This window comes from Taeniopygia guttata, chromosome 2 (genome assembly GCF_048771995.1).
Source record: "Taeniopygia guttata chromosome 2, bTaeGut7.mat, whole genome shotgun sequence".
Classification (NCBI taxonomy): Eukaryota; Metazoa; Chordata; class Aves; order Passeriformes; family Estrildidae; genus Taeniopygia; species Taeniopygia guttata.
The window spans coordinates 113,972,924-113,998,448 of NC_133026.1; the positions used below are offsets into that span (position 1 = coordinate 113,972,924).

At 40.1% G+C, this 25,525-nt stretch overlaps 1 protein-coding gene across 1 annotated transcript; it reads right to left on the bottom strand.

Moving 5' to 3' along the window:
• Positions 1 to 2,634: 2,634 nt before the first annotated feature.
• On the bottom strand, positions 2,635 to 24,992 carry BPNT2 (3'(2'), 5'-bisphosphate nucleotidase 2). The gene is made up of 5 exons (XM_004175232.6): positions 24,467 to 24,992; positions 12,649 to 12,808; positions 11,622 to 11,717; positions 9,607 to 9,768; positions 2,635 to 8,468 (listed from the first exon to the last, which is right to left on the bottom strand). Exons 1-5 carry the CDS (start codon positions 24,851 to 24,853, stop codon positions 8,197 to 8,199), a joined length of 1,077 nt encoding a protein of 358 aa, XP_004175280.5. The 5' UTR covers positions 24,854 to 24,992; the 3' UTR covers positions 2,635 to 8,196.
• Positions 24,993 to 25,525: the final 533 nt, after the last annotated feature.

Here is a 25,525-nt window from a genome sequence, read left to right on the forward strand (position 1 = left end):
AGGTGACTCTTCTTTGTAAAAAATAAAACAGGCATGCAAGTTCACAGTCACCAAGATCTTTTTGGCTCTTCAGGGGATTCATGAAAAGACAGAGCCCTCTACTGGCCTGTGCTTCCCTCTGTTCTAAACCCTTTAGAGATCCCAGTGTCAACGCTAAAAGCTTTCCTGCTATATGTACTGTTCTTAGTCTAAATCTATCAGGATGGAGTGAAATTCAGGTTCCAAAAGCCATTGTTACACCTCCATAAAACTATTTTTGTAAGAGAAGATTGGTATCTTATCAGAATAGCAAAGAGAGATCTGGGTTAATTCAGTTCAGTTCCAGTAGAAAATGTTGCATACAAGAAACACTTTACTTTTGCTAAAATAAACTGAGATCTTTACTGCTGATAAAAATATTTACAACAAGTTCAGGTATTAAGACTCCACAATATTATGGGAAGCAGGTTAAAGCACTTGCCTTTCCCTAGATCTCCTATCTATTTTATCCTCTTTATTTATTTTATTTGAACACTACACCCTCGCAGAAATAGAATGTGCACTATGTTATCGGCTCTCTACAAACACAAACAGAACATACTCACCCAACCCAGGTGGATTTCAAATGAGAGTACTGCAAACTTGACACATCCTTAATTCTATAATGAACATAACCCTTTGGAAGAAAAATTAGCTGTTTTCAAATGTAAAAGCCAAATCTGTCTAGGTTCACCTCTGTGCATACCCTAACAGAATTATTGCCGATTGGCACAATGTTCGTTGTGCTTTTCATTTAGATCACAGCACTTTGGAAGAATTCTTGTAATCTGGAGTATTTTTACTTAAAATGTATGCCAAATAAAGGGTCACCAGGATTAGGCCTACAGCAGAGATGATGGGCAGCCACTCCATTTTGTCTGCCCTGATTGCGAAGCATTCCCACAGTCCCTTCCCAGCCACCTGACTGTAACAATCTGCTTTTGTACCCACTTCTGGTGCCAGGTCAAACTTCTATCCTCTCCAGCGGAACTTCAGCCCCTTGCCTGAGGATCAGAAATTGTCTTTGACTGACAGACTCCTAGAACACCTTTAAGCAACTGACTTAAGGGCCCAGACCAAGTTAAAACAGTGCTGTGCAGCATTATCCAGGAAAACAGTTCAATTATTGTAGCAGTGTGAATGAACTGATATTTGTAGGAGGGCTTTTAGCGACTGAAAAGCCTTCAGCTCAGTTAGAACACAGTTTTGCAAATGATACCAGGCTTGTGGGTTTGATCCCTGTGTGGGCCACTCACTTAAGATTTGACTCTTTGTGGGCTGCTTCCAGCTCAAAATAGTCTGTGTGCAGGATGTACTTAGTGTGCAGGATGCCAAGACAGAAGTCTACTCGGGACAGTCTTACTACTGTACAAAGAAAAAGATACAAGTGGCTCTCAGGCATGCACAGCATAAACTAAACATATTGCGTTTTTAACAAACAGTTTACATTTATGAATCAAATACGGACAGCATGATTGTCTGAAAAGAATAAACAAAAACAAGAAGTTGTGGAACACAAGATATGCAAGAAGCTGACCCAGCTGACAAATGGGAGACATAAATTTGGTTTATGTTGTTGAGAAGCAGGATGCCACCATGGGCTGCACAGTTTTTCTGCAGCGTTATATATTTTCTTTCATACTGCTTTAAATAATGAAACCTGCAAAATGCTGGCCCTGCAGCAGGACATGATAGATCAGGTGTGAGAAAGGCATATTTGAGAGCCTTGTGTAAATGGCTGACAGCAAACAGCACACATATACCTCTATTTGGACCCTTCAGGTTTCCCAAAGGATACAGCTGTTTATAAGCCATGTACTGCTTGCACACAGTCATGCACTTAGTGGCTTTGCAAGATAGGAAGAATCCTTCCTCCTCTGGGCTGCATCTTCTCCAGAGATGCTTTTTGGAGCATTGCAACAGACTCCAAATTCCTTATCTTGTTAGATCACACATGATCTAGGGTTTTCAAAACATCTGTGTACAACTCTGTGGCATATGTTGCCTAAGTCCAGGATGACAAACAATTGCTTTGGACATCCAGTTTTGCACATACTGGTAAGGGTGGGAAGGGTGAGAAACAAATTTGAAGCTGCATCCAAGAACTGCTAGAAATGCCATAATGATGTGGGACATAAACGATCTTTCAACTTGCTCCACGGTTTCTCTTATGAAGAGTGGGACATGAATAGAATAAGGGCTAATAATGATACAGTTACTACCCTGCTATTACTATTCTCATGGAAACAGATTTGAGCAGAACGGTGTAACATAATTAGGAAGGGATGTGGAAATGATGTTGGAAAGAAAACTTCTTTAGATCCAAAGAACAATACTATCTGGGTGATTTCTAAGCATTCACTTTCACAAACTCACCAGCTTTCACAGCAACACAGGTATGAAAACAAAACCAGTGGAGATCTTGAATTATATTTATCATAAACTTGGCTGGACTTACCAGTAACTCTTCAGACAGGAAGTCTCATACACATGATAGATACAGCACAACTGAAGCAACATGACATGCATTACTGGAAAAAAAAAAATCTGGAGCACAAAGAAACAGTGAATACCCCCTAGCAAGACAAAATATAGAAAATCACCCTCACAGACCAGTATTTTTAGAGAATTTATTTATAGAATTGTTATTTCAATTTGGCACACAATTGGAAAATGCTAATAGAATTTGGTGGGACAACAGTAAAAATGCTGAAGTGTTGCTGATCCTTTGGAGAGAAAAAAATGAAATATTAATTGCAAATAAGGAACAACTGTGATAGAAAACAATGTTACCTGAAAGTGGGCTCTATCAGCTGTAGACCATAAAAGAACCTGAAAGACTTAGAACCTTAGACACAGGGATGACATTTCCAAATGTAGACTGAAGCTGTTAAGAGGCAACTTTAACACAACCCAGGTTGTTTGTTCTACTGACAGAGGTTGAGCTTTTCAGAATTTAGCTTAATTTACTGTTCCTGTTTTATCTGGCTTGGTGCTGCTCACAGTGGGAATACTGCTATTGAGTTCAACAAAATCAGGCCTTTCACAGAGGGCCACTGCAGCCTCTTTCATAAGCAATAAAGCTCTGCACCGGGTGGGGGGACACAAACGCCAAATGCTTCGAACATTATAATGAAAAACCATTTTCTCCTTCTTTTTGGGTGTTTAACCTTTAGTCCATCTTTTCTGTATGTTCAGTACCCCTAACTGCATGAACCTCTCCACATTCCCATTATTTTGTTGTCAACTACTGCACTTCTGGTAGAATCAGTCACTACCTTAGACCTAAACATTACCGGCTTCAGCAATTGAATAGTTGACTGCTGGGGTCCTCTCACTCTGGGACTGTCTTAATCTCTGATCTCTCATTTTTCTTATCCACATCAACTAAGAAAGGATCAAGGATCAGAAGGGAATGGAGAGGAAGAGCAAATACGGAAAAGTGGCCACTAGTTACTTGCTCCAGAGAGAGGAAACTGGATGAGCACTTCTCACAGAAGAGCTGAAAGAACTGCTGTGGTACCTGAAAACCAAAATATATAGGCTTCATCAGCTTCTCAGTATGGATCGTGGGTTCATGATCTGCTTGTGGGGTGGGAAGACTTGCAGCAAGTACTAGGTCATCATTGCAAGAGCTGCCATAAAAAAACTGTGGTTCAAAAGTCAAGCAATCGGGTCCTTAGAGTTACCACATTATTGTCTTATTACAGTGAAGCAGATGTAGTCCAGTTTTATCATTGAGGACAGCAGATTAGAAGACAAGACTATTGGTAATATCTTGGCCAAAGTCAAATCTGTAATTGTTTGTGTGAAAGGGCCTAAACCACTAAAGCATGGAAGAAGGGCTCAGCATGAGCGGCCTGACTGAAAACCATCATTCAGGTTAGCCTTGGTTAGAGGCAGTCCTTCCTGCCCTCCTCCTGCTTAGGCTTAAAATCCCATAGGCATTTATTTGTGGTCCATTGAATCTTATCCATATCATTATCTAACCCCTGAAAGACAAGAGACATTAAACAATTACTGCAATTTAAAAATAAATAAACAAAAATAATTGTCCTCTGTTGCACAGCCTAGCTCCTTCTTTCCGCTGCTTACTTCAGAAAACAGATCTACAAAGAGGTTGGGCATAACTGGGGAGACAGTAGCCCAGAAAACCAGTTTTCTGTGAGAGAAACTGCTACTGGAATGATATCCAGGAGACAATGAAGCAGCCATTCTTTGCTGGCATAACACAGCAGAAGCCCAGAACGACAACTGGTCACTTCTCACTGCACAATTCTTGGGAGATGTGGACTCCTTGTTTTAGACATTAAATCAGGTGTATACAATACTGCACTACTGTTGTACAACCCAAACAAGTAACAGGATGCTACAAAGACATTGGAATACACTTATTTATAAACAAAAAAGAAGAGATGAACCACAGTACTGACTCCCCTTCCCACCTCTGGTCTCCAGCCACTAGCCATTTAAAAAAGAAAACCAAAACTTTCCTCACACCTGAAGCCAATTAGAAAATCTGTTCCCTGTAACAACCATGAAGTAAATGTATGGAACAATATCACTAGATCACTTTGCAGCTTTACCTGTACGGTTAACTCACTATCCAAGTATGCCATATCTGCTAAGTATTTTCATTATCATTATGTGCTCTGTAGATCAGAACAAACAGCTCTTAAATCCATCCGTAAAAGTCTGGCAAACAGGTTAATCTCAAAAACAGTTAAATACAATATCCAACCCATTTATTTCTGTGTCCATTTATTTAGAAAATATTCATTCAAGGAATGAAAGCCAGGACTTTTGGTACAGTAACAGGTATTATCTATGCTATCATACACCCTTTTTGGAAGAATGAAAAAGAGAAAATACATACAGCTTTAGAATAATTTCACTTGTAACCACCTTAATTATAATAGCGACTCAAAATATCCACCATTGGAAAACCAATGCTAAAATAATACATTCTCTTACTTCCTTTATTTGGAGCTAGAATGCTACTACAATTTTTTTAGTTAAGCTTTTTAAAAAATATATACTTTTGTAGGACCCACCTACAACATGCAATTGTTTTAAGTAGCATCCCTAAAAATGCTGTGCAACAGCTTCATGTGGAAAAGGCTAAGATGTAAAGAACACTGTCGTAGCCCAGCAGTGACATGTGGGTATGGTATGATTTTCTACCCTCTGGGCATAAGGTTAAGTCACATCCACACTGATGAGACCAAACAAATATTCAAGCCAGAATTTAAGCAGAATGTTTCAGAATGGAGTGTAACCACAGACAAAGAAGTGACACAGAGTGTTAACACTATACCAACAAAGTGCACTGGGATGTGTGCACTAAGCAAGCAATTGTGAATACTTGCTGGTCTGCATAAGAGTTACATTTATTGCAAAATGACATCTGAAACTCATATTCACCAGCTGCTCACCTATTCTCACACCAAAGCAGCTACTCTTTAAATTACACTGGGAGACCACAAGCACTGCCCTAGCTCTCAGCCGTACGAAAGCAGCTCTACTACAAGTAATTAACTGGGCACCATACTCCCACCTCTTCCTCAATTTCACCAGGAGTGAGATTAGGCCAATAATGGTTCCCTGTGAAAGGTACTGAACACTGTGATCCATTGCAACAAAGCAATTTAGGATATTAATATGTCTAAACAACCACAAGTCTTCCTAATGGAAGGCTAGGCATTTTAGCCAGAATGTGGGAGGAAGGAAAGAAGGGCCTCTCCTAAGGTACTTTGTTTTCCTAAGAAAAAATAACTTAGGCAAATACTTTTGTTCATTGCTCTATGCCTTCAACTAAGACACAAGTAAGCCCTTGTATATTACATAAGATTTTTCATTTCCCATACAGGAAGTCTGATCACAGCTTATACAAGGAAGCATAGAAGCATTCCTCAGTATAAAAGCAGTCCCATTTTTAGGAAGTATGTTTACATAGGATTTCAAGCTGATTTTAAAACTTGCCACAGATTTTATCTTAATTGCCTACTTAAATATTGTGCACTCAATCTCTGTGACACAACCAGGTTTTTATACTAGGCTAACTATGGCTATTTCTCATATTTAAATTTTAATCCATTCATTGTTGCTCTTAAACAAATAAACATTTAACACATAAAAAGACTTTTTAAATAAATTAGGCTTTAAGACATTTAAATCAGCCTTAAAAAGCTGCAATCTTCTTGTAAAATGTTAAAATGTTGATAAATGTTTCTTTTATTCTTCACTGAAGTTTGGAAGCTCAACAACTTTTTGAAATAGATGAGATCCTTTTTAAAAGGGCATGATCACTTATTTGTCATAGCATGTAGCAGTTTCTTAAATTTAAGAACTGAAAGGAAAATTGCTTTGTGTATTATCTACACAAAGTAAAAGTTATTTTCAAAGAGCAGCAATAGTGTCTGTGCTGGAAAAGAAGTTCTCCAAAATCTACCTTTACCAAAAGGCTTGTAGGACTAAGCTTCAGTCTCCTTTGCCAGTAAGTTTAAGAAATAAAAGTCTGTGTCTGTCATTATGCAACATCTGGGAGGTCTTTTGGAAATGTGAACTTCAGCTACAAATTGAAAGCAGTATCTAAACATTCTCCACTACCGACCTATGGAGAAAAGCCTCTTTTTAATCAGAACAGCAGTTCTCATTAACAATACGAAAGAAGTTAAAATTAAAGAATTAAGAGCTTGGATCAAGCAGCCTAAGACTTTACTGAACAAAATTTAAACAGAAACCTTCTATATTAACTAAGGATTTTAGCATTTTTGAGAAGAGATGGGCAGCTTATTTTCTGATAATTCAAATAACGCATATATTTTAACCTTCGGAAACCTTTCATGGGGATGCAGAGAACAACAGTGCAGATGGTTACATGTCTGGAGATAGAAGTCCACAACTTTTAGAGGTACAACAAATTGTCATTTTGATATCAAATGACCTGTGTTCTATTCTGTATGTACTGGATTGCAAAGAATATTTTTCAATAAAGTTTTGCAGACCCTGTTGTACTTCACATGCATATGTTCTTCAAACTTGCTTAAGCAGATTCAACTTCAAATGGTCTCTCCTCTCTCTGTAAATTACCAGAAACCAAATAAGCACAAGCTGTTTGGAATGACTGAAGAGCTTTCTGCAGGAAAGAGTGTGCTGCAAGCTAAAAAGACAAAGCTATTCCTGGAGTTGTAGAAAAAGTGCTGGTTTATATCTTGTGTTGGAATTGGAAATAAGCAGTCAACCTACAATTTCTGTAAAACTCATTCCTTATGACTCTGTCCAATGGAAAGAAAATCCAAACAAAAATAAGTGGTACTGAAGGAAGAGGCTGCTTCTATAGGCACAAACATCACATGATGAACAAGCCCTACGTTAGAGAAAAATCTAGCATGCATCTTCAACACTGCTTGCAGAAATCAAGGACAAGAAGTAACTGCTAAAAACTATACAAGGAAACGCTGCCTTCTTTTAAAAAGGTATAAGGAAATAATTACACTGATTAAAATACTGATATTCACAACCCACCTGAACTAAAACTGGTTTACATCTTCAGGAAAGAAGTCAAAACACATTTCCTTTTTTCTCTTAAAAAGCAGAGAGTGCCACACTGTCAAAGATAAACTGTTGCTGCATATAGATTTGAATCAACCCTCTTGTGCTTTCCATTCAGGGGATACAAAATATGAGGTCATGATTCCTGATAAATCATTTACAGTTATCAGATGCCTATAAAAATCAAGCTTTTTTTCCTACCTAATTTATTGTGGAATCACTAAAATTACAATAAGATGTAAAAGGTTTCAAGAAATTCCTGTGAGAAATACTTAGGTTATTTTACAAAAAAAATAGATTTTTCTTTAGTTCACCTATGTTCACCAATATATATGGTAAATGCACCTTGAGTATAAGAACTGCATGAAAACAGTCTGAAAAAAAAACAAGACATGGAAGCTGATGTGTGAGACCACTGTCCCCTTCCTACTTCTCATTATTATTATTTTATTCTTTTTAAATACCACCACTGACAAAACCCAATGCAAGATATAGTCCCCAAACCCACACAAAACTGCTTTGCTTTGCTGTGCATCTTTCCCAGCAGGTTTTCACACCTGCTTCTTCAGACAGAGCCATCTGGAGGCTACAAAAGCACAACTTGTACTTCTCCACCAGTCATGCTTATTTGTGTGATGTTTTTTCCAGATCTGGAAGTTTTTCAATTAGTGCTTTATGGTTCATGTTGATACTGGCTATAAGTCCTCCTTCATTGCCATCTGAGCCAGTGTAACTAATTTCTTCACCAGTCAGGGTAGTCATATGGCCACCTAACGCTCTCAACACTGCATTTCCAGCACATATGTCCCACTTCTTAATATAGGTGACATGGATATACACGTCAGCTTCTTCTTGATTCTTTTCAGGCACGTCAAGGAGGGCCAATACTTTATAGCCTAGAAGAAACGGGCAGAGGTTAAAAAAAAAATGAATCAAGCTTTCCTGTCAAAACACATTAAAAGAACAAGACCAGGCACTCAAATATAGTTCTGCTCAAATGTTTACTCATTCATTTCTCAATCTCTGTATCATGCTCAAGACTATCTTTCTCTCCCTGGCTTTTTATTGCAATAAAAGGAAGATGTACATACCACTCTTTAATAAAGTAAATCAGCCCAGGACATTCCCCTTTATTTTTCACTCTCCAGTACAAAGTAATTGCTCAAAACAGTATTCGTTCTTTTATGTAATTTTTTCAAGTTTTCAACTCTTTGACCAATATTCTTGTTTCATTCATCTGTTCATGTCTTGATCCTTAACAGAGTCAAGCCCTGGACAAGACCTGTTATAACCAGTTACACTCTCACTTTCTTTGTCATATAGAGTCATTATCAAGAAGCAGTGCAAGACCTTCTTGACTAAGCAATCTGTAAGGGAACTCTGGCTTTTCGCATTAAAGACACAGAAGGATACATTTCTGCAAAAATAAGGAAAAAAAAACTTAGTGCCCCCCATTTATGTTCTGTCAGTAACATGCACAAGGACATGGCATAAGTAAAAAGTATTCTAAAATTTCTTTAAATTGAGTTTTAGGCAGATAAAAATGGACTTTAGTGATACTATTTTTCTCTTTTGACATAAATGCAATAAACAGTACCAAACTTTAATGGCCTTTTTCTTAATTGTTTTTTAAATCAACCATACTAACAGCTAACTAACAGCCAACAGATTCTCTTCCATGATTCTGCCTGTGGTCACACAACCCCTTTTCGCCCACTGAGGCATCAGTGACTTCCATAAACACACATCAGTGAGTTTCAATGAAAGGACCACAACAACATTGCTGGCCCAGGCTTAGACTCAGTAACACGCTGACTTGTGAACAGCCTGAAGTCTGAACCAAGTTTGCATGTAGGTTCCTAAACACAGAAAAAAATTTCTCCCTATTGTCGAGTGTTTGCTTTCAGTGATGTGAAGATCAAAAGGCAAGAGTAAAAAGAGAAGACACCAGAGTACATCCTTTTGTCTAGTAACAGCTACACCATTCAAACATTCAGAAGCAATAAAATGGATAGGATGCTTAAAGAACCAAACCTGCTCCACCAGCGGGGATTATCACAGTTTTATTTCCAAATGTCTGCCGTGCAACCTGCTCAACTTTTCCTGCATGGGAGCGGGACACAATAATCCTTGGAGTCTTCTCGTTGTAGGAGGAACGAGCTTTTACATTCGACCCGCCATCCACCATTGCCCAAGCTAGAAGAGAAACAAAAATTCCACTAAGATTTACAAAAGACAATCTCTGTTATGTGTGAGGATAAAAGGGTACTTATATAACAATTTGTAATTGATACCTCTGACTTACTATCTCTCTCTACTGTAAAAGAGAAAGTTACGGCTGACAGAGGATGGGGTGCATACAAGGGAAGAGAAAGAGGCCACACACATTGGTGCATATGGCATTATCCCAAGCCTGGCTGTTCTTGTGTAATACTTCCAAAAAACAGAATAAGAAGGAAAAAAATGTCAAATAGTTAATATTTAGAATTTGCAATTGGAAAGGCACCAAAGTTAAAAAGATGGCTCCTAGTCAGAAATACATCCACTATTTCCTCAGACAATGTTTTATATAAGAACAAAAAGCCCCATATCCCTTTAAAGCAGACACTAAAAATGCTATGGAGTCATTTTGCTCAGAAGAATAGTAATGCTAAAGAAGGAAGTAGCTCAGGAGGATAGTGCTACAAAGAAAAATATTTGATGTTGTGTTTCAGACAACAGAGAACAGAATTTAGACAACTTCCCATTTATTTCACCATGAAGTTCAAAGCCAAGCTTGGTAGGTGGTATCCCCTAACCATTAATCTGACATTTACTTAGTAAACTACCCAGCAATTTCATCTCAGTAGAGAACCAGATTGTTTGGCAACAGACTGAGCTCTGTGTAATAACAATGCTGACTGCCCTTTATTGCTTTGTATTTGTGTGGTATATTAGGAACAATCTGACTCAAAACATATCAGTATTTCCAGCTTGGAAAATGAATACTTGTCATGCAGAATGACAGAATTAATTGCATCTCCTCCGATTCCATGTCTGAACATTGCACACTTCACTATTATCAAAGGAGATAAATTCTCAACATTACAATGCTAAAAACCCATTTCTTCAGAGAGGTATTGATACCTAAAAAGATATGGTCTAAAATCTCCAAGATTCTTGAAGCATATTGGAATATAGTACATACTTAAGTCACTGGTAATTAAATTCATATTTATAGACAGCAAAATATTTAGCACAAAATGTTGAGTGTTTAGTGTTTTAGGGCCAAAAAAGGACAACAAATACAAAATGTATTTATTCAGACTAAGTTTTTGATCCAGAGCTACTGCAAAACTTCAGAACTCTAGAGGTCAGTATTGCCTAAGGGAAAATGTAAACAGCAATTCCTGTTTTAAATACACAGTAAGACATGAATACTTAAACTACTCTGAAGCTTTCAGAATTGCATGCAAATTGCCAAACACGCAGCAATGCTTGCTGATACATCATTAATACTAAAGAATTAATTGCTTCACAGCTGTGGCATTAAAAAGATGTCAGATAATCAATAAGGCTATGCTAGACAGTCTTGCCTGTCACATACAAACAGTTGCCATTAAGATCTTCATTCAGTCTTTTTTTTATTCACACTGAATAAACAGCAGCTCCTGGGTATAATTATCACTGACCCAAGCCATTCTCCTAAATGAGCAAAACACTCTTTTTGCTAAGAACTAAAAGTACACATCAAACTGGTCAGTATTTGTAGGCTTAACTTTTTTTTTGTTTGCTACAGGCATTCTAATTGTAGGGATCTTAGCTCTTTAAAATATTTTTGGTCAGTTTGTTCTAAATGCACTATTTTTATTTTAAACAAAGGTGGCATTTTCCTTTGTGGTTTTATAGCACAGAACACATCTATAGCTCTAATTGTGTTGTCTGATGCAGTGCCCTTTTGCTGCTGGTACTATTTTTCTCATTTATACCTAGAGATGTTCTCTCAAACATCAAATTTCAATTAATACTATGACTGACTATCATGGAAATATGTGAAGGCATGAAGATACCTGTGTATGATGAGAAGGGCTTATGGATCACACCTATTACTGGTTTACCATTTACAGCCACACAAACCATTGTCGTGACATACTGTCGAAGATCCTCTGTGGGCAAAACAAGAAAGTGAACAAGTTTACAATCAGATGCCAAGAACACAAAAGGAGATTATTCAGATTATTCTCTGAAGACTAGTTTATATTCTGCCTCTTGCAGTTATGTAACTTTGATGTATCTTCAAATAACCTTTCAGTTTTCAAAAGACTTTGAAGACTTTTCAGGTTTCCAGCAATTTTTCCTGTTCAGTAACCTATACTCCTACCAGCTCTAATGCTAACAGCTGTATCTTATGCAACATGCATTTTCATGGCAATCTGTGCCCCCCATTCTCCCTTTTCTGCCTCACCTTCTATCCTCTATTGTCTCAAAAATGGTAATTCAAAAAACAAAGAACATCCATTGGAAAGGATCATTGTATCAATTACATAGACACACAAAAAAATCCCATTTTTCTAGTTGTTCATTAGTACTAATCAGCAAGAATTTTAGTCAGATTGCCTTGAACTGCTTATGTGACATCCTAAAATGTTTGAAAAGGGGGAAGACTGAATTATGCATGCTTTTCTGAAAAATTAAAACAAAAAAATCCTTATATCAAGTTAAATAGAATACTTACTTAGTCTTCCCTTTAAATAAACAAAACCAAAAATCTAAGATACTTGGAGCTGCCACAGTAATGACTAAAATAAAGAAATGTGTAATTCCAGTACAATCCATAATTGACAGTTACCATTTATTATAACAATTAGTTAGTTGTAAGGATACCAAAGTAATTTCAGAGTTGGAATATATAAAAGCAAATGTTGTAAGCTGAGAACTACAGAGATTTCATGATGCAATCTGTTCAACTAAATCATGCTAGCTTTGACATAAGACACTTGAACATGAGATGTCCTTTTAAATACTTACTATCTTGTCTCCAGTGTAAAAGGCAAAGATCAAAATTACATACATGATTTTTCAACAAGAATCAGCTACCTGTGTATTCTTGTGTAGCATCTAACGGATCGATCCAGACAGTGACACTTTCTGCTGGCACCTCTTTAGGCTGTATTTTTTGCTTTATGTCTTCAGGAATACTGTGATCCCAGGAGACTGTCTCCTGATCAGCTGTATCAACACGCTCCTCAGAATTTATCTGTAGTGACACAACAAAAGTAGTTGCATTAACATATCAGATACACTAACTGCAGCACTTGGGAAAATTACGGGTTTATTACATTTACATTTTATCTTCCTTCGTTCACCTCAAATGCAAGAATGTTTTCATTTTTTCATTATTATGATCATGTGACGAGCAATGCAAAACCACAGTCCAGAATTTTACTGTGAACCACAGCACAGCTGGACACTGTTGCTTTGGCTGCAGGTCTCTCTACTGAACATTCCCACAATATGAATCACATTTTTTAAAATTAATATTTAAATGCAGTTGCTTCAAGTACTACAGGCAGAACATTTGACTCTGGAGAACCATACAGTACACAGACATTAGAGGGTCTAAAATTCAATTTATACAGTACACAGACATTAGAGGGTCTAAAATTCAATTTATACAGACCAGTAGAAGCACATGGAAATGTAAAGATATACTATCACCAGACATTGTGCAGACTCTACATGTCTTGGACAAGCAGAAATCTTAGTATACATATTCCTGCTGCCGGCATTGAGTTACAATTAGAAATTTAAGCTGCTGAGTTGAATTTAACCACTGCACAACTGTCAGAAGAATTTATTTTACAAACAAGTAAGTAACATCCCATACCCATTTTTAGGGTAGATTGGGGTAAGGTCCTAAGATGGCCCATGAAGAACATTTCTTAACAGCAGTCAAAAGTCACATTTAAGCCTATTGTCACCTGCTACTCAGCTTAGTGAACTTTACTCCACACCAGAGGGCATTTCAGTACATCAAGAAGAGTTAGGCCCATTAGTGGAGCACACAGCACCAATCTGTTGAACAGAGTAAGAAACTGCAAAATCCAAGACAACATCCTTGTGACTGCAGTAACACAGTATTTCTGGATGAAGTTGTAGGCAAGTGACATAGAAAGCCAATGGAAATGAAGGAGCTTTCAGACAGACCTTACATGAGCAGGACTTTTACATAACTCACATCATGACAAGAAAAGGCATCACACACACCTCAACTGTAACAAGGTATTAGCCAAGGGTTAAGGGCCATTTTCTCCAAGAGAGTTCAAAATGAAAAAGGAAGCAGAACTGCAGCAACTCCAGCCATACATCATAGCTGCCTTCTCACATAAAAGCAGTATTTGAAGCATTATATGCCAAACATGGAGCTCTTGAAGTTGCCGTGACATTTACAAATTAAACATCTGTCACTATACAATAAACCTGATGATTGCATTTTCCCTTAGGGAAAACAGTCCTGCAGAGTCAAGAGGAGTAGTTCCACAGACTTGGCAGTCTGAACATAGCCCCTGGGCAGTCTAAGTTCCACTATAGCACATGACATACCATCATAAAAAAAAAAACATTTCCTCAACAGAAGGGGCCTCCACAAAGTTAAAGGGTTGGAACCAACGCTCAAAAGGAAGAATATCTTGTTAAACCTGTTGTTACAGTACACTAGAATGTAAACTCTGAAACTATCTGAAAGGTACCGTTTTCAGAGAAACACCACCTACTCTAGCTCAGATTTTGTAGCAGTGGCCATGACACTGCAGCATTCATAATGCTTGTGAGGAGTCTCTCTCAACAGACATGATTATTCTACTAGAAAAAAACTGGAGAAAGAGTGCAAAAGTTGCATAGACATCTGGAGAAAGTAAAAAAAAACCCACAAAAACAAAACTCCAAAGTGGGTCATTCGTTCTTCCATTCATATGACCATTTACTCTGTAGCTTTGGCTGAATATTGCCTGAAAGGGGTTCACCAACCCTTAAAACTTCTTTTATTCTTCCTTTTTTATTTTTTGTTTTGTTAATGAAGGAGAATATACCTGGAAAACATGCTTCAGTGTTAATTCCATGTTTCTGTTTGTCATTCTCATTTGCTGGCAGCCTCCAGAGGCCATGACATTACACTTTAAACTTTTCTCAAGCAATATGGATATATATTTTTCACTGCAATCCCAAATCCTCACTCACAAATCAGGAGTAGCTATAGTAGAAAGACAATCACAAGGCCAAATATTTCAGGCACTAGACCTTATTTAAACAAGATGCTCTGGGGTTAATTGCCATGGCCTAACAGCTGTAAGGTGTAAAGTCCCATCTGGGGAAGTTCTGGAAGCTCAGCACTGACATGAAGGTTAACAACATTTTGGCAATCTTCCCCAGTTATGCTTGAAGCAAAAGCCCTCCACAAAGAACTGCATCAAACACAGTGGTTTAACAAAATATATGTAAATCATGCATGGAATACTGCTGAAAAGTTAAAAAAAACCCAAACAACCCACCAAAAAAAAACCAACAAAACCCTTATTTCCTAAACAAGACAGTCTGGCTGTGTCTCTCCAGTACAGAGCTTCCCAAAACCAGCCTGTAAGGTGCAAGAATTCCATAGCAAATGAGGGATGCTGCTCATGGGAACCAGCAGCAGAAGTCCAACACCAATACCAGGATCAGTCCACGATGTGCCTTCCAAAACAGCCAGGTGCTTCCAGCCTTCAGAAACCTCTGCACAGAGAACACTCCTACCCAGCACACTGCTGATGGAACACAGATCTGCTCAGGAACACAGGAAGCAACTCCAGCACACCACAGACTTGTCTGGATAAATGCAGTGCTCTGAACAGCCAACAGTCCTGGCCACCCAAAGACTTCAGGGAACCTCAGTGACTCTTTGTCCTGTGCTGGTTTAGTCCCTAACAGCGCTTCATGCTGTCTTTGTGGCAGTTTATCACCCAAAAAGCCTGTCGGAATAGTAGCTAGCTGTCCCTGGCATGGTGCACAAATTCAGGCTTTTTCCTGGTCTGGAAGATTGGAATGCAACTGCAGTTTTGTCTTTTAATTCACCCATCGAAGATAAGTTACAGTGAAAAAATATATTCAAACACATGTCCTCTGAAATCCAAATCTTAGTGCTGTTTCATTAGAAAATAAAACATGAACAACACAAACATGGTATCACACCTATATTATAAGAATACCAATTAAGCTGCTGAAACAGAAAAAAAAAAATCACCAAAAAAACCTCAAACAAAACAACCCCCACCGTCCCCCTCTCTCCAGAGTTCAGGTAATAAGAAATGTTAACATTTACCAGTCAGAATATGAACATAAGAGTATTCCAGGTATTACTTTTCAAAACCAGAGATTGGAACAGGTTGCCCAGAGAGGTAGTAGATGCCCTATCCCTCAAGTGTTCTGGGTCAGGCTGGATGGTGCTCTGAGCAACCTGATTGAGTTGAAGATGTCTCAGCTCATTGCAAGGAGACTGGGCTAGATGGCCTTTAAAGACCTCTTTGAACCCACATTATTCTGATTCTGTGACTCAATGGATAAGTCTATTGATTTGAATGGAACCAAGGAAATGAAAAGCCTGGAGGCCTGCAAGCCTAGAGTGTGCACAGGAGAACATCAGTAAAACATTAATAGGTGATTGTTTTTGTTTTGTTGGTGCACAACTAATTTGTTGCTGCATGACCAATTAAGCTACTCAAACTGAAAAAAAAAACCCCACCTAAAAGCCCCCCAAACAAAACACTTGCTCTTTCATACCTTCACCAATGACAATAGTAAGATCAAATGGACCCTCAGGAAGTTAGCAGATGACATGAAGCCAAGCAGTACACTTGACACAGCAGAAAGAAGGGATATTGTTCTGAGTGACCAGACAATCTTGAGAAGCTGGCTCATGAGAACCTCTTTAAGTTCAACAAGTCCAAGTCCAAGATACAGCAGCTGGTTTGGGGTAATCCCAGGCATGAACAAAGACTGGGGGAACCCACTGAGAGCAGCCTAACAGAGAAAGACTTGGGTTAATCATGTGTGCTCACAGCCCAGACAGCTAACTGCCTTCTGGGATGCATCAAAAAAGCAGCATGGCCAGCAGGTGGAGGGAAGTGATTCTCCCTCTTTCTCTACCCTGGTGAGACCCTACCTGGAGTGCTGCAACCAGGTATGGAGTCCTCATCACAATAATGATGTGGACCTGTTAGAGTGGGTCCAGAGAAGGGCCAAAAAGATGAAAGGGATTAACACCTCTGCTATCAAGACACACTGAAAGCCTTCTCTCTCCTGGGAGACCTTAAAGCAGCCTTCCAGTGCTTAAATGGTGCTTATAAAAAAAAGAGGGAGACTAATTTTTTACATGGACAGATAGGGATAGGACAAGGAGAAATAATTTCAAACTAAAAGAGAAGAGATTTGCCTTAGATTTTAAAAAGAAATTCTTTACTGTGAGGGTGGTGAGCCACTGTAGCATGCTGCCTGGAAAAGTTGTGAATGCCTCATCCCCCCAAGTGTTCAAGACCAGACTGGATAGGGCTTTGAGCAGCTTGGTCTAATGAAAAGCATTCCTGCCCATGACAGGGGAGTTGGAACAAGATGATCTCTAACATCCCTTCCAACAAAAGTAATTTTATGACTCCACAATACCCACAACTACATATCTTGGAAAGTATACTGGCCTATGAGGTAGCTGCATGGGACTGTAATTGATTTGCTCTTATGTGACTGTGCTTCAGAGATGTCCCAACTCAGAGGAGACTGGTTCAACCAGCAGTTTTCAGGATTCTCCCCACTTAGAGACCCCTTCAACCACTGCTGCTGCACTGCACCCAAGTGCAAGCCTTATACTCACTGTGCTACAGGACAGACTGTTTAGCTCTGTTGGCTCTGCTTCTCTGTTTTTCTCCTCAAAACTATCAGAGTTGAAAGCTGTCTCAGCTTCTCACAGCATCTCTACATACACAAATCCTGTGAAGGAATCAGATGCCAAAACCTCTGAATGTAAACACCCACTGGACAAGTCAGGACATATCAATATGCTCAACAGGAGAGCACTCTACAGGAGAGCAAAAAGCACTCAAAGCATCATTATTTCCAGTATCTGAGGAAAATATCCAACCTACCATTGTTACAAAACAAGGCTCCAAAATCTGTTGCAGAGGGAGGGGGTGCTTTCACAGCATGATCACACCAAGACTTAGCTCACCTGCATCCAGGACCACTCATGATCTCTTCCCTATAACTTTTTAATTTGGGGGTGGTGAATAGCAGTTTTCCCTATGAATGAAAACTGCTTCTTGAAAGCTTGGGTAAATTAACTCTGAAAAGAATGCAAACTGGGAAATCAAAGTACCACTTCTTTTTGTAAATGCAAAATGCCTTTAAGCTTTAAAAAATTTGAATAGTAGCCTTACCGGCATAGTAAAAGAAACAAAAAAAAACCCCTGATTTTAATCAATACACTGACATTTTTAAAGCCAGCTGCTTACTTTTGAAAAGGTTCTTTTCCTCCTTAGATTACCACAACATATTAGAAAGGAAAAATAAGCTTTACATGTGATCTTCAAGCCTCTCAAAAATGTTCCTCTTGCCAGGGTTCAATTACATAGCTTTAGCAAGGCAGATTTTGTTATGAATTGAAAGGATCATATGGTTTTATTAAAAAAAAAAAGCTTATTAAAAGGTAATTAAGTTTAGAAACTATAAGTTTAAAGTCCTAACTTTTAATTAAGTTTAAAACTATGAAGTATATTTGTATATAAATGTGTAAGGTATAAAATCATACAAATGTATAAAATAATGAGAGGCATAAAAGCCACTGGTCTCATGTTGCCATGGATTTGATCAGAAAACAAGTATTTCTATAATTATACCACAACACTGAAAAAGAACACATGCCTTTTTCAAGGCACCTAAGTCAAGGCAGACAGAGGTTTTCCTCTATCATCAACTACATCTTTATTTTAGCAACAAGAAGTTAGTAAATGCAGGAACAAGATGACAGAATATGCAAAGAAAAATCTGTACAAATCTAAATGTCAAGAAACTCAATAAGTGCTTATCAAAACAAATTAGGTGACTTTGGCCATGAAGCCAGCAGGAAGCAGACTGAAACAAACAGGATTTAATAAATGATAAAGACATATCCAATGTCAACTCTGCTTCTATGGACTAACAATAGTGGTTGGTGAAAACAACAAAAGTGGAATTGAGGGAATCAGCACGGATCACAGAATTCACTGTTCTCACCAGTAATCTGCAGAAACAACTAGAATTTTAGACCAGGAAAATAAAGCCACTTGCTCATTAGCTCACACAAGTGGTTTCAGTAGATGGCAAAATTCTCCATTCCAGTTCTATACAGACCCAAGTCTAGCAAAGAGAGAGAGATTACTTGCTTGTCCCAAGAGCTGTAAAACTTCATTTTAAGAAAACATCCAAATAAAGACAGATTAGAAATCTAACAAAAAAAATAAGTAATACCCAAAACCATCCACTGTCAGTGAGTGGCTACACTAAGAAATTCAGCTCTCCAGATGCTCAGATGATAGCTCAAACACCAGCAGTGTACAAACAAGCCAAATGAACTATTTGTAATTGCATCTGAAAGGATAATCACAGAACTCATTAGCATAAAGTTACAGTCTAACTTCATTTTTATTCAGAGAGAGTGGGCATAAGTCATCTGGTATCATTTGGAACCCATGTTAGGAGATGCATTATCTCAAGACAACATCTATTACTGAGATTTCAGATTAACATTCACACTTCTTGTTTTACTTAGAAACCCACTGGCAGTGGATTCTGCAAAGATCATCTGGGTCAGAAGAACATTAATTTTATTAAAAGCCCTAAGAGCTGAGGAAGCTATCTCACAACATGAAAAGACAGATTACAGAACCTACTCACTAAAGTGCAATACCTCTAAAGTTTAAATAGTATTTACTTTTATAACCTACTTCTTTAAATATCTATCTTTCACAAAGAATCAGTATCAGTTGCAGAGCTTGCCATCTCAAATGAAATTTCACGTTTTTAGGTATAGGAGTTGGCACTGTGATCAGAAGCCTGTAAACAGTGGAGTTGAAACCTAGACAGCACTTCAGATAGCCCGATAAAAAAGGAATGCTGGGAGTCATTAATCCTCAGAAGTCAGATTAATTTAGAAGAAAATCAAAGTAAGAGTTATATGTTCTAAAAGTTTCATTTCAAGTGCTGATTCCAGCATTATCATGCATAAGCTTGAATTGTGGTATTTATCATCAGTCTTAACTGGGAAAGAGACATAAGAACATTTGGATTTGGAATAGTGACAAGACTCATAAAAAGATGCTCAAAGAGAAACACTGGGACAGAAGACTTGATTTCCACCACAGTCACAATATTAAGAAAAGGGAGCAAACAAGACAAAACTCTATTCAGTATTTACACTAGAACACAAGAGATATAGCTGGTGCAACTCTAGAACAAAAATAAGCAAAAACAGCTCAAAATGAAAATGTAGGGCAGAATACAATCTGACCAGTAAGACTGAAATCTGCATACTGTGAAAATAACTCTAGTGTAGTACAGCAGAGAAATAGCAGAATTGTGTGGGTCACTTTAAAATTGGCTTTTCCAGTCAGAGGACAAGAGGTAATCTGGTCAAAGTGCAAGTTTAAGGAACAGTCTGTCAATCATTCCTGCCTTTGTGACCAAGTAAGGCTGCTCCTTCCAATGTGCTGGAGATGGGCTGTAGTGGGAAGTGAACGAGGAAATTCCTAAATAGCCTTTATTTTAAATAACTTTTATTTTAAATTTTTACTTGAGATGCAGTTATCAAGATCCTGACATTGATCCCTGGACAGGCCACATTCAAAGAGTAAGACCCTAAGGCATAATGCTGAGAGGGATCTTTTAGCAGGTAGTGCTGCTGAAACCGTGGTATTATGAGATCATTTCTTCACAGAAGTTCTTCTAAGCAGAACATACCAGTGTTTCTGGCTAATCTATCACTGAATTTGGAAAGAATGCCTCCCCACTCCACTCCCACCCCAGCAGCAGGGCTGGGTAAGGCATCTCCTTAATCTCCTAATTCCCACCCCAGTCCTTATCACACCACCACTGTGCCATCACAGTGCCACCACAGCACAGCACAATTAAGTGCTACATGGAGAACCAACCAGGAAAGAAGTAACCCAGAAAAGATAAACAAAATAAATAAAAAAATGAAAGCAGCAGAGGGAATGATTACAGCTGGATCACAGCTTTAACTCTTTCTTAGCATGACAAATGAATGAGGACAACATACTGGTAATGCAGGAGCAGTTACATCTCAAACCTGTAACTGCAGTTGAGAACTTTACCAAGAGAAAGGAATGCATATGTTTTAGCATTAAGTGTATTTTAAAATCAGCTGTACAAAGATGCTTCATACACATGCAAATATTTACTGCTGGATGTTGAGCGCAATCACTGGGTAATACTGAAGATAGTAATAAGGGACTAGCCACTTTGTCCCTTATCTTTCTCAAGCCTATTTCTGAGGGATATAAAAACACCACCACTAAATCTACACAATGAAAAAACCACAACTGAGCCGCTCCTACCTAGGTCTTACCTAACATAGCCTTGAGAAGTCTGAACTGATGCAAATGCATCTATTTATATCAAACAGAGCAGTTGATGTCAGCAGTGGAGTTCCTCTTCCTCTGTAGAGACAATACCTTTACTCAAGAGAACAAAGGCAAACACTTTCTGTGGGATTTTTTTTCCCCTCAGATTTTGAAATGGCTTTTTATAATAAATCCCAACTCTTAGTATTACAAGACTTCTTCCAGATTTATTTCTGCTTATGCATGTGAGAAGCCTAACTCTTCTATCTTCTCTTAATAACCACACCTCAAGAGATTCAGATCTGCTTCAGAAAGACTGTTTGCATGCTTTCCCTTTTTATGTCCAGCAGTACAAAACAAGGAACACAACGCTGTACACGGACTTAAAAGTTTATTTCAGTCGAATGACTATTTCCCAAGGCTATTTTGAAATATTGGAAAGCCACAGTTACTCTTAGAGAATCACAGAGTAATAGAATGGTTTGGGCTGGAAGGTACCTTCCAGATCTCACTCCAACCTCCCTGCCATTTGTTGGGACACCTTCCACTAAACCAGGTTGCTCAAGGCTTTATTCGGCCTCACCTCGAACACTTCTAGGGAGCAGTCATCCACAACTTCTCTGGGCAACCTGGTTCAGTGCCTCACCACTCCCAAAGAAAAGAATTTTGTCCCAAAGTCCAATCTAAACCTGTCCTACTCCAGTTGAGAGACATTCCCCCTTGTCCTGTCAACACATGTCCTTGTACTAAGTGCCTCTCCAGGTCTCCTACAGCCCCCTTCATGTACTGAAAGGCTCTGTACTGTCTCACAGGAGCCTTCTCTTGTCCAGACTGAAAAACTCCATTTTCTTTGCTTTACAGGCATGTTTTAGCACCTAGTTTTTGTTCTTGTTCGTCTTCTTTCTGGATGCAGCATTTGGCAACAATTTAAATACAGAGGTACTCCTGTTAAGCTCAAGAACTTCAGGATGTGAAAAAATCAGCATTTTGCATAAGCTTACTCTTGGAATTATAGCCCTTTTTGTTTGACAGCTTTTATTAGCATCATCTTCTCTAGCAAGGAGAGAAGAGGAGGTTTCCTTGACTTCAGCAGCATCTTTTACACTGGAGTGTCACTCTGTGCAGGGGAATAGGATTACGGATATAAAGAAGGTATTTCTTACATGATGCAATTTATACTGCCTCAGAAAATCCTCTATAATCCCTATATTCCCACCAAGACACAGCAGGTCTGTTCCATGAAAGAGCTGCAGTTTTAGATGGGTTGCCCTGAAGTTATACTTGAAGGATTAGTAGATTGAGATGATACCTTGCCTTCACACCTGAGAAGCGCAGATAAGTATGCATACAGCAGTAAAATAAAGCTTTTATTTTAGTTTGAGCAAATGTTTATGAATACATCTTCATCATGGACTTTGAGAGACAAAATGTCTTATCAGTGTATATACAGCTTAGTGAGTATTTTTTAAACACCACATGAGGTAAGCTGTTATTATACCCATCATGTTCTTAGAATACTTAATGTCCCACAGCTGATCTGTCAGACTGAATAACTCCAGATCACCTGAAAAATTTGTCAAGTACACTCATCCCAGATATCCTCAGTGCTCAAACTCAGTCAATCTAAGGAAGAATTGGGAACAAGAAAAGAAATATGCCTGATATTTTCCAGCTCCACAGACTTATGCACACATTTTTAGTTTTATACTGCCTTTGAGAACACATCTGCACTTTCGAAAGTACCTTCTAGACTTAAAGATTAGCAGCACACATTACCTGTGAGAAAGATAAAAGGGAGTAAAAGTTTTTTAAAAGTAGATGTTTAAAGTTAACACCCTCTGCCAGAAAGACACAAGTCAGACTGTCACTGCTAAAAATCCCAGGCTCCAGAGCAGAGTTTACATGTGACCACAGAACAAGCAATACACAGTTCACTGTGTTCTTCAGGCCCAGACAGAAGCCCCAGCTTTCCCCAGAAGCACAGGCAACTCTTACACATGGATTAATGAAGTCGCTCCATCTGTGAAAGGGGAGAAAGCATAGAGTTTTCAAGCCAGCTAAGCTGTAAAGCCAAGATCTCTAAGGGCGCTGAATAATGCAAGAGAACAAGAGTCAATACTTTTTCTTTATTTAACACTGGGCCTGTGAAGGTGCCTTGTCACCGACAGACAATCCAGGAAATGTTCAAAACAGAACCTGCATAACCTTTCTGTAGAGGAAGATTAGTCACATCTCAAGTTCATTTCAAACATTGAAGAATTTATTGTTTCCTCTAAAATTTCATATTCAATAAGTTATTTACAACACTTTAAAACCCCACCAAAACAAACAAACAAACAAGCCAACAAAAAACGACACACTTTTCTGTAGAACTTTCAAAACAGCTACTGAAAATTGAATAGTAACTCAATGACCAAAAACTGGACTTAGCTACTTTTTCTCTCAACCCATCCAGCAGAAGCACACAATCACCACCACCGAGATTCAAATTTAGGGCTTTCTATCCATTTCAAACGGTCATGAAAAGCTAAGGAACTTAACATAAAAAGACAGAAGTTCCCATTGATTGAAGCAGAAACAGCAGAAACAACGCAAACAAACCCCAAAAATCCTCGCACAATATAGTTCAAAGGTTAGGGTGCGACCTGAAGAGATAGACCCAGATTTCAGAAGTGAAGGAGAGCAGGAAGGGGTGTACACCTCTGAAAGCAAAGTAAACTAATTTTTCTCAGTGATCCACAGTATTGACACAGCTATGCTTATCTGCGGCCCCACAGCCACAGGCGCTAAACGCTCGGTTATTGCAGCGCTATGTCCTTAAGCCTCGAATTCTCAGCCGTCGCTCCCGCTCCCGGCTCTCCCCATAACTGACGGCAGGAAAGACAACTAGCAGGAAAGGTAACTACCAAAACAACGGCATTCCTAATCTCTGCATCTTAACCGTAGGCGGAATTTGCGCTGTGCAATTATCTTGTATCCTTAACCACAGAGCTCACGATCCGCACCATCGAGACCCGCTGTTCCCCCACCCCTCCATGGCCGTGGCGCTCGGTACTGTTTCACCTCGCGTGGCTACGCTTGCAACACGCTCCAACTGTTCCCCCTGCAACCCAACACCCACGGCGAGCAGCGTGAGGCGGCACTGGCACAAATTCAGCGAGAGGGGAAGGAAAGGCGCACACGGGAGCAGCGCTTCCCGCCGGCGGAGAGCCCAGCGCCGGGGTCCCAGCGCCGGGCCCGCGGCAGACCCCGCCCCACGGAGGGCGCCTGGCACCCACCTGCACGGCGGGGAAGGCGCCCTTCAGCAGGTAGAACATCCTGCGGTTGGACAGGAGGTCGCCGGTGGTCAGCTGCTCCTCGGCTCCCTCCCGCGTCTTCCCCTTCGCCTTGGCGTTCAGGACGTTCCCCTCGCGGACCCGCTTCACCTCCTCCCCGCCCCTGACGGCGGCCAGCACGGACACGGCCAGCAGCTCCCGCAGGTCCACGGCGCCGCCGGGCGCTGAGCCGTGCGGCGTCTCGGGCCCGCCGGCCGCCGGCTCGCTCAGCATGAAGAAGGCGAAGCGGCCGGCCAGGAAGCCGGAGTAGAGGTGGTAGAGGACGCCCAGCCCCAGCAGGCAGAACACGGCCATGCCGAGCGGCGAGAGGCGGATGCCCATGGGGGCCATGGCCGGGGGGCGGGCGGGCGGCGGGGCCGGGCGGTCACCACAATCCCATGGCACGGCCGGGGCGCTCCGCGGCTGCGGCGGCGCCGGGCAGGCTCCACGCTCGCGGCCGGCGGCAGCGCCGTCTGTATCCGGGTCAGGCGGGGGCGGAGCCGCCGTGCGCTGGGCCCGTCCCGCTGCCCCGCGGCTCCTGCGGCACCGGTTCTGCGCCGCCCGCCGCTACCTGCCGTGCTCATCCATGGCAGCGCAACGCTGGCATCGCCCGCTGGCTCTCCTGAGCTCTGGGGCTCGGGGGGATTTTTTCCTCTTTCTATGCAGCAGATGCCCCAGGAGCCCGCAGTGGTGGGGCCGAGCGAGCTGCTCCATCCGCGGGGCAGGAGCTAGAGCCTGAGCCGAAGCCCGCCCGGCACGCTGGGAAGGAGTTTTCTGATGGAAATTGCTGTTGGCATAAATAGCCGCTAAATTTCTGAAGGTGCACTGTTAGCGGTGCTGAGCATTATTGCTGAGCAGCTCTTGGTTTTGTCATAGTGGTTCGGCAAGTTCTCTGACCCCTGTTCCTCGAAGAATTCCTCTCATTCAGTAAAATGAAGCAAATCCAACTGTTTCCTCAGCCAAGTGACATGATAAAAGCCTACCTGTCTTAATTTATACTTTTTCTTTGCACCTCAGTTGTTT

What these genes read in the sequence shown, in the direction of transcription:
- BPNT2 (XM_004175232.6), bottom strand. Translation starts at nt 24,853, where the DNA reads ATGGCCCCCATGGGCATCCGCCTCTCGCCGCTCGGCATGGCCGTGTTC. An exon ending in TGCTACACAAGAATACACAG is followed by an intron (nt 11,718 to 12,648) that starts GTAGCTGATTCT and finishes TTTTGCCCACAG; the next exon opens with AGGATCTTCGACAGTATGTC. An exon ending in AATCCCCGCTGGTGGAGCAG is followed by an intron (nt 8,469 to 9,606) that starts GTTTGGTTCTTT and finishes CGTTTCTTCTAG; the next exon opens with GCTATAAAGTATTGGCCCTC.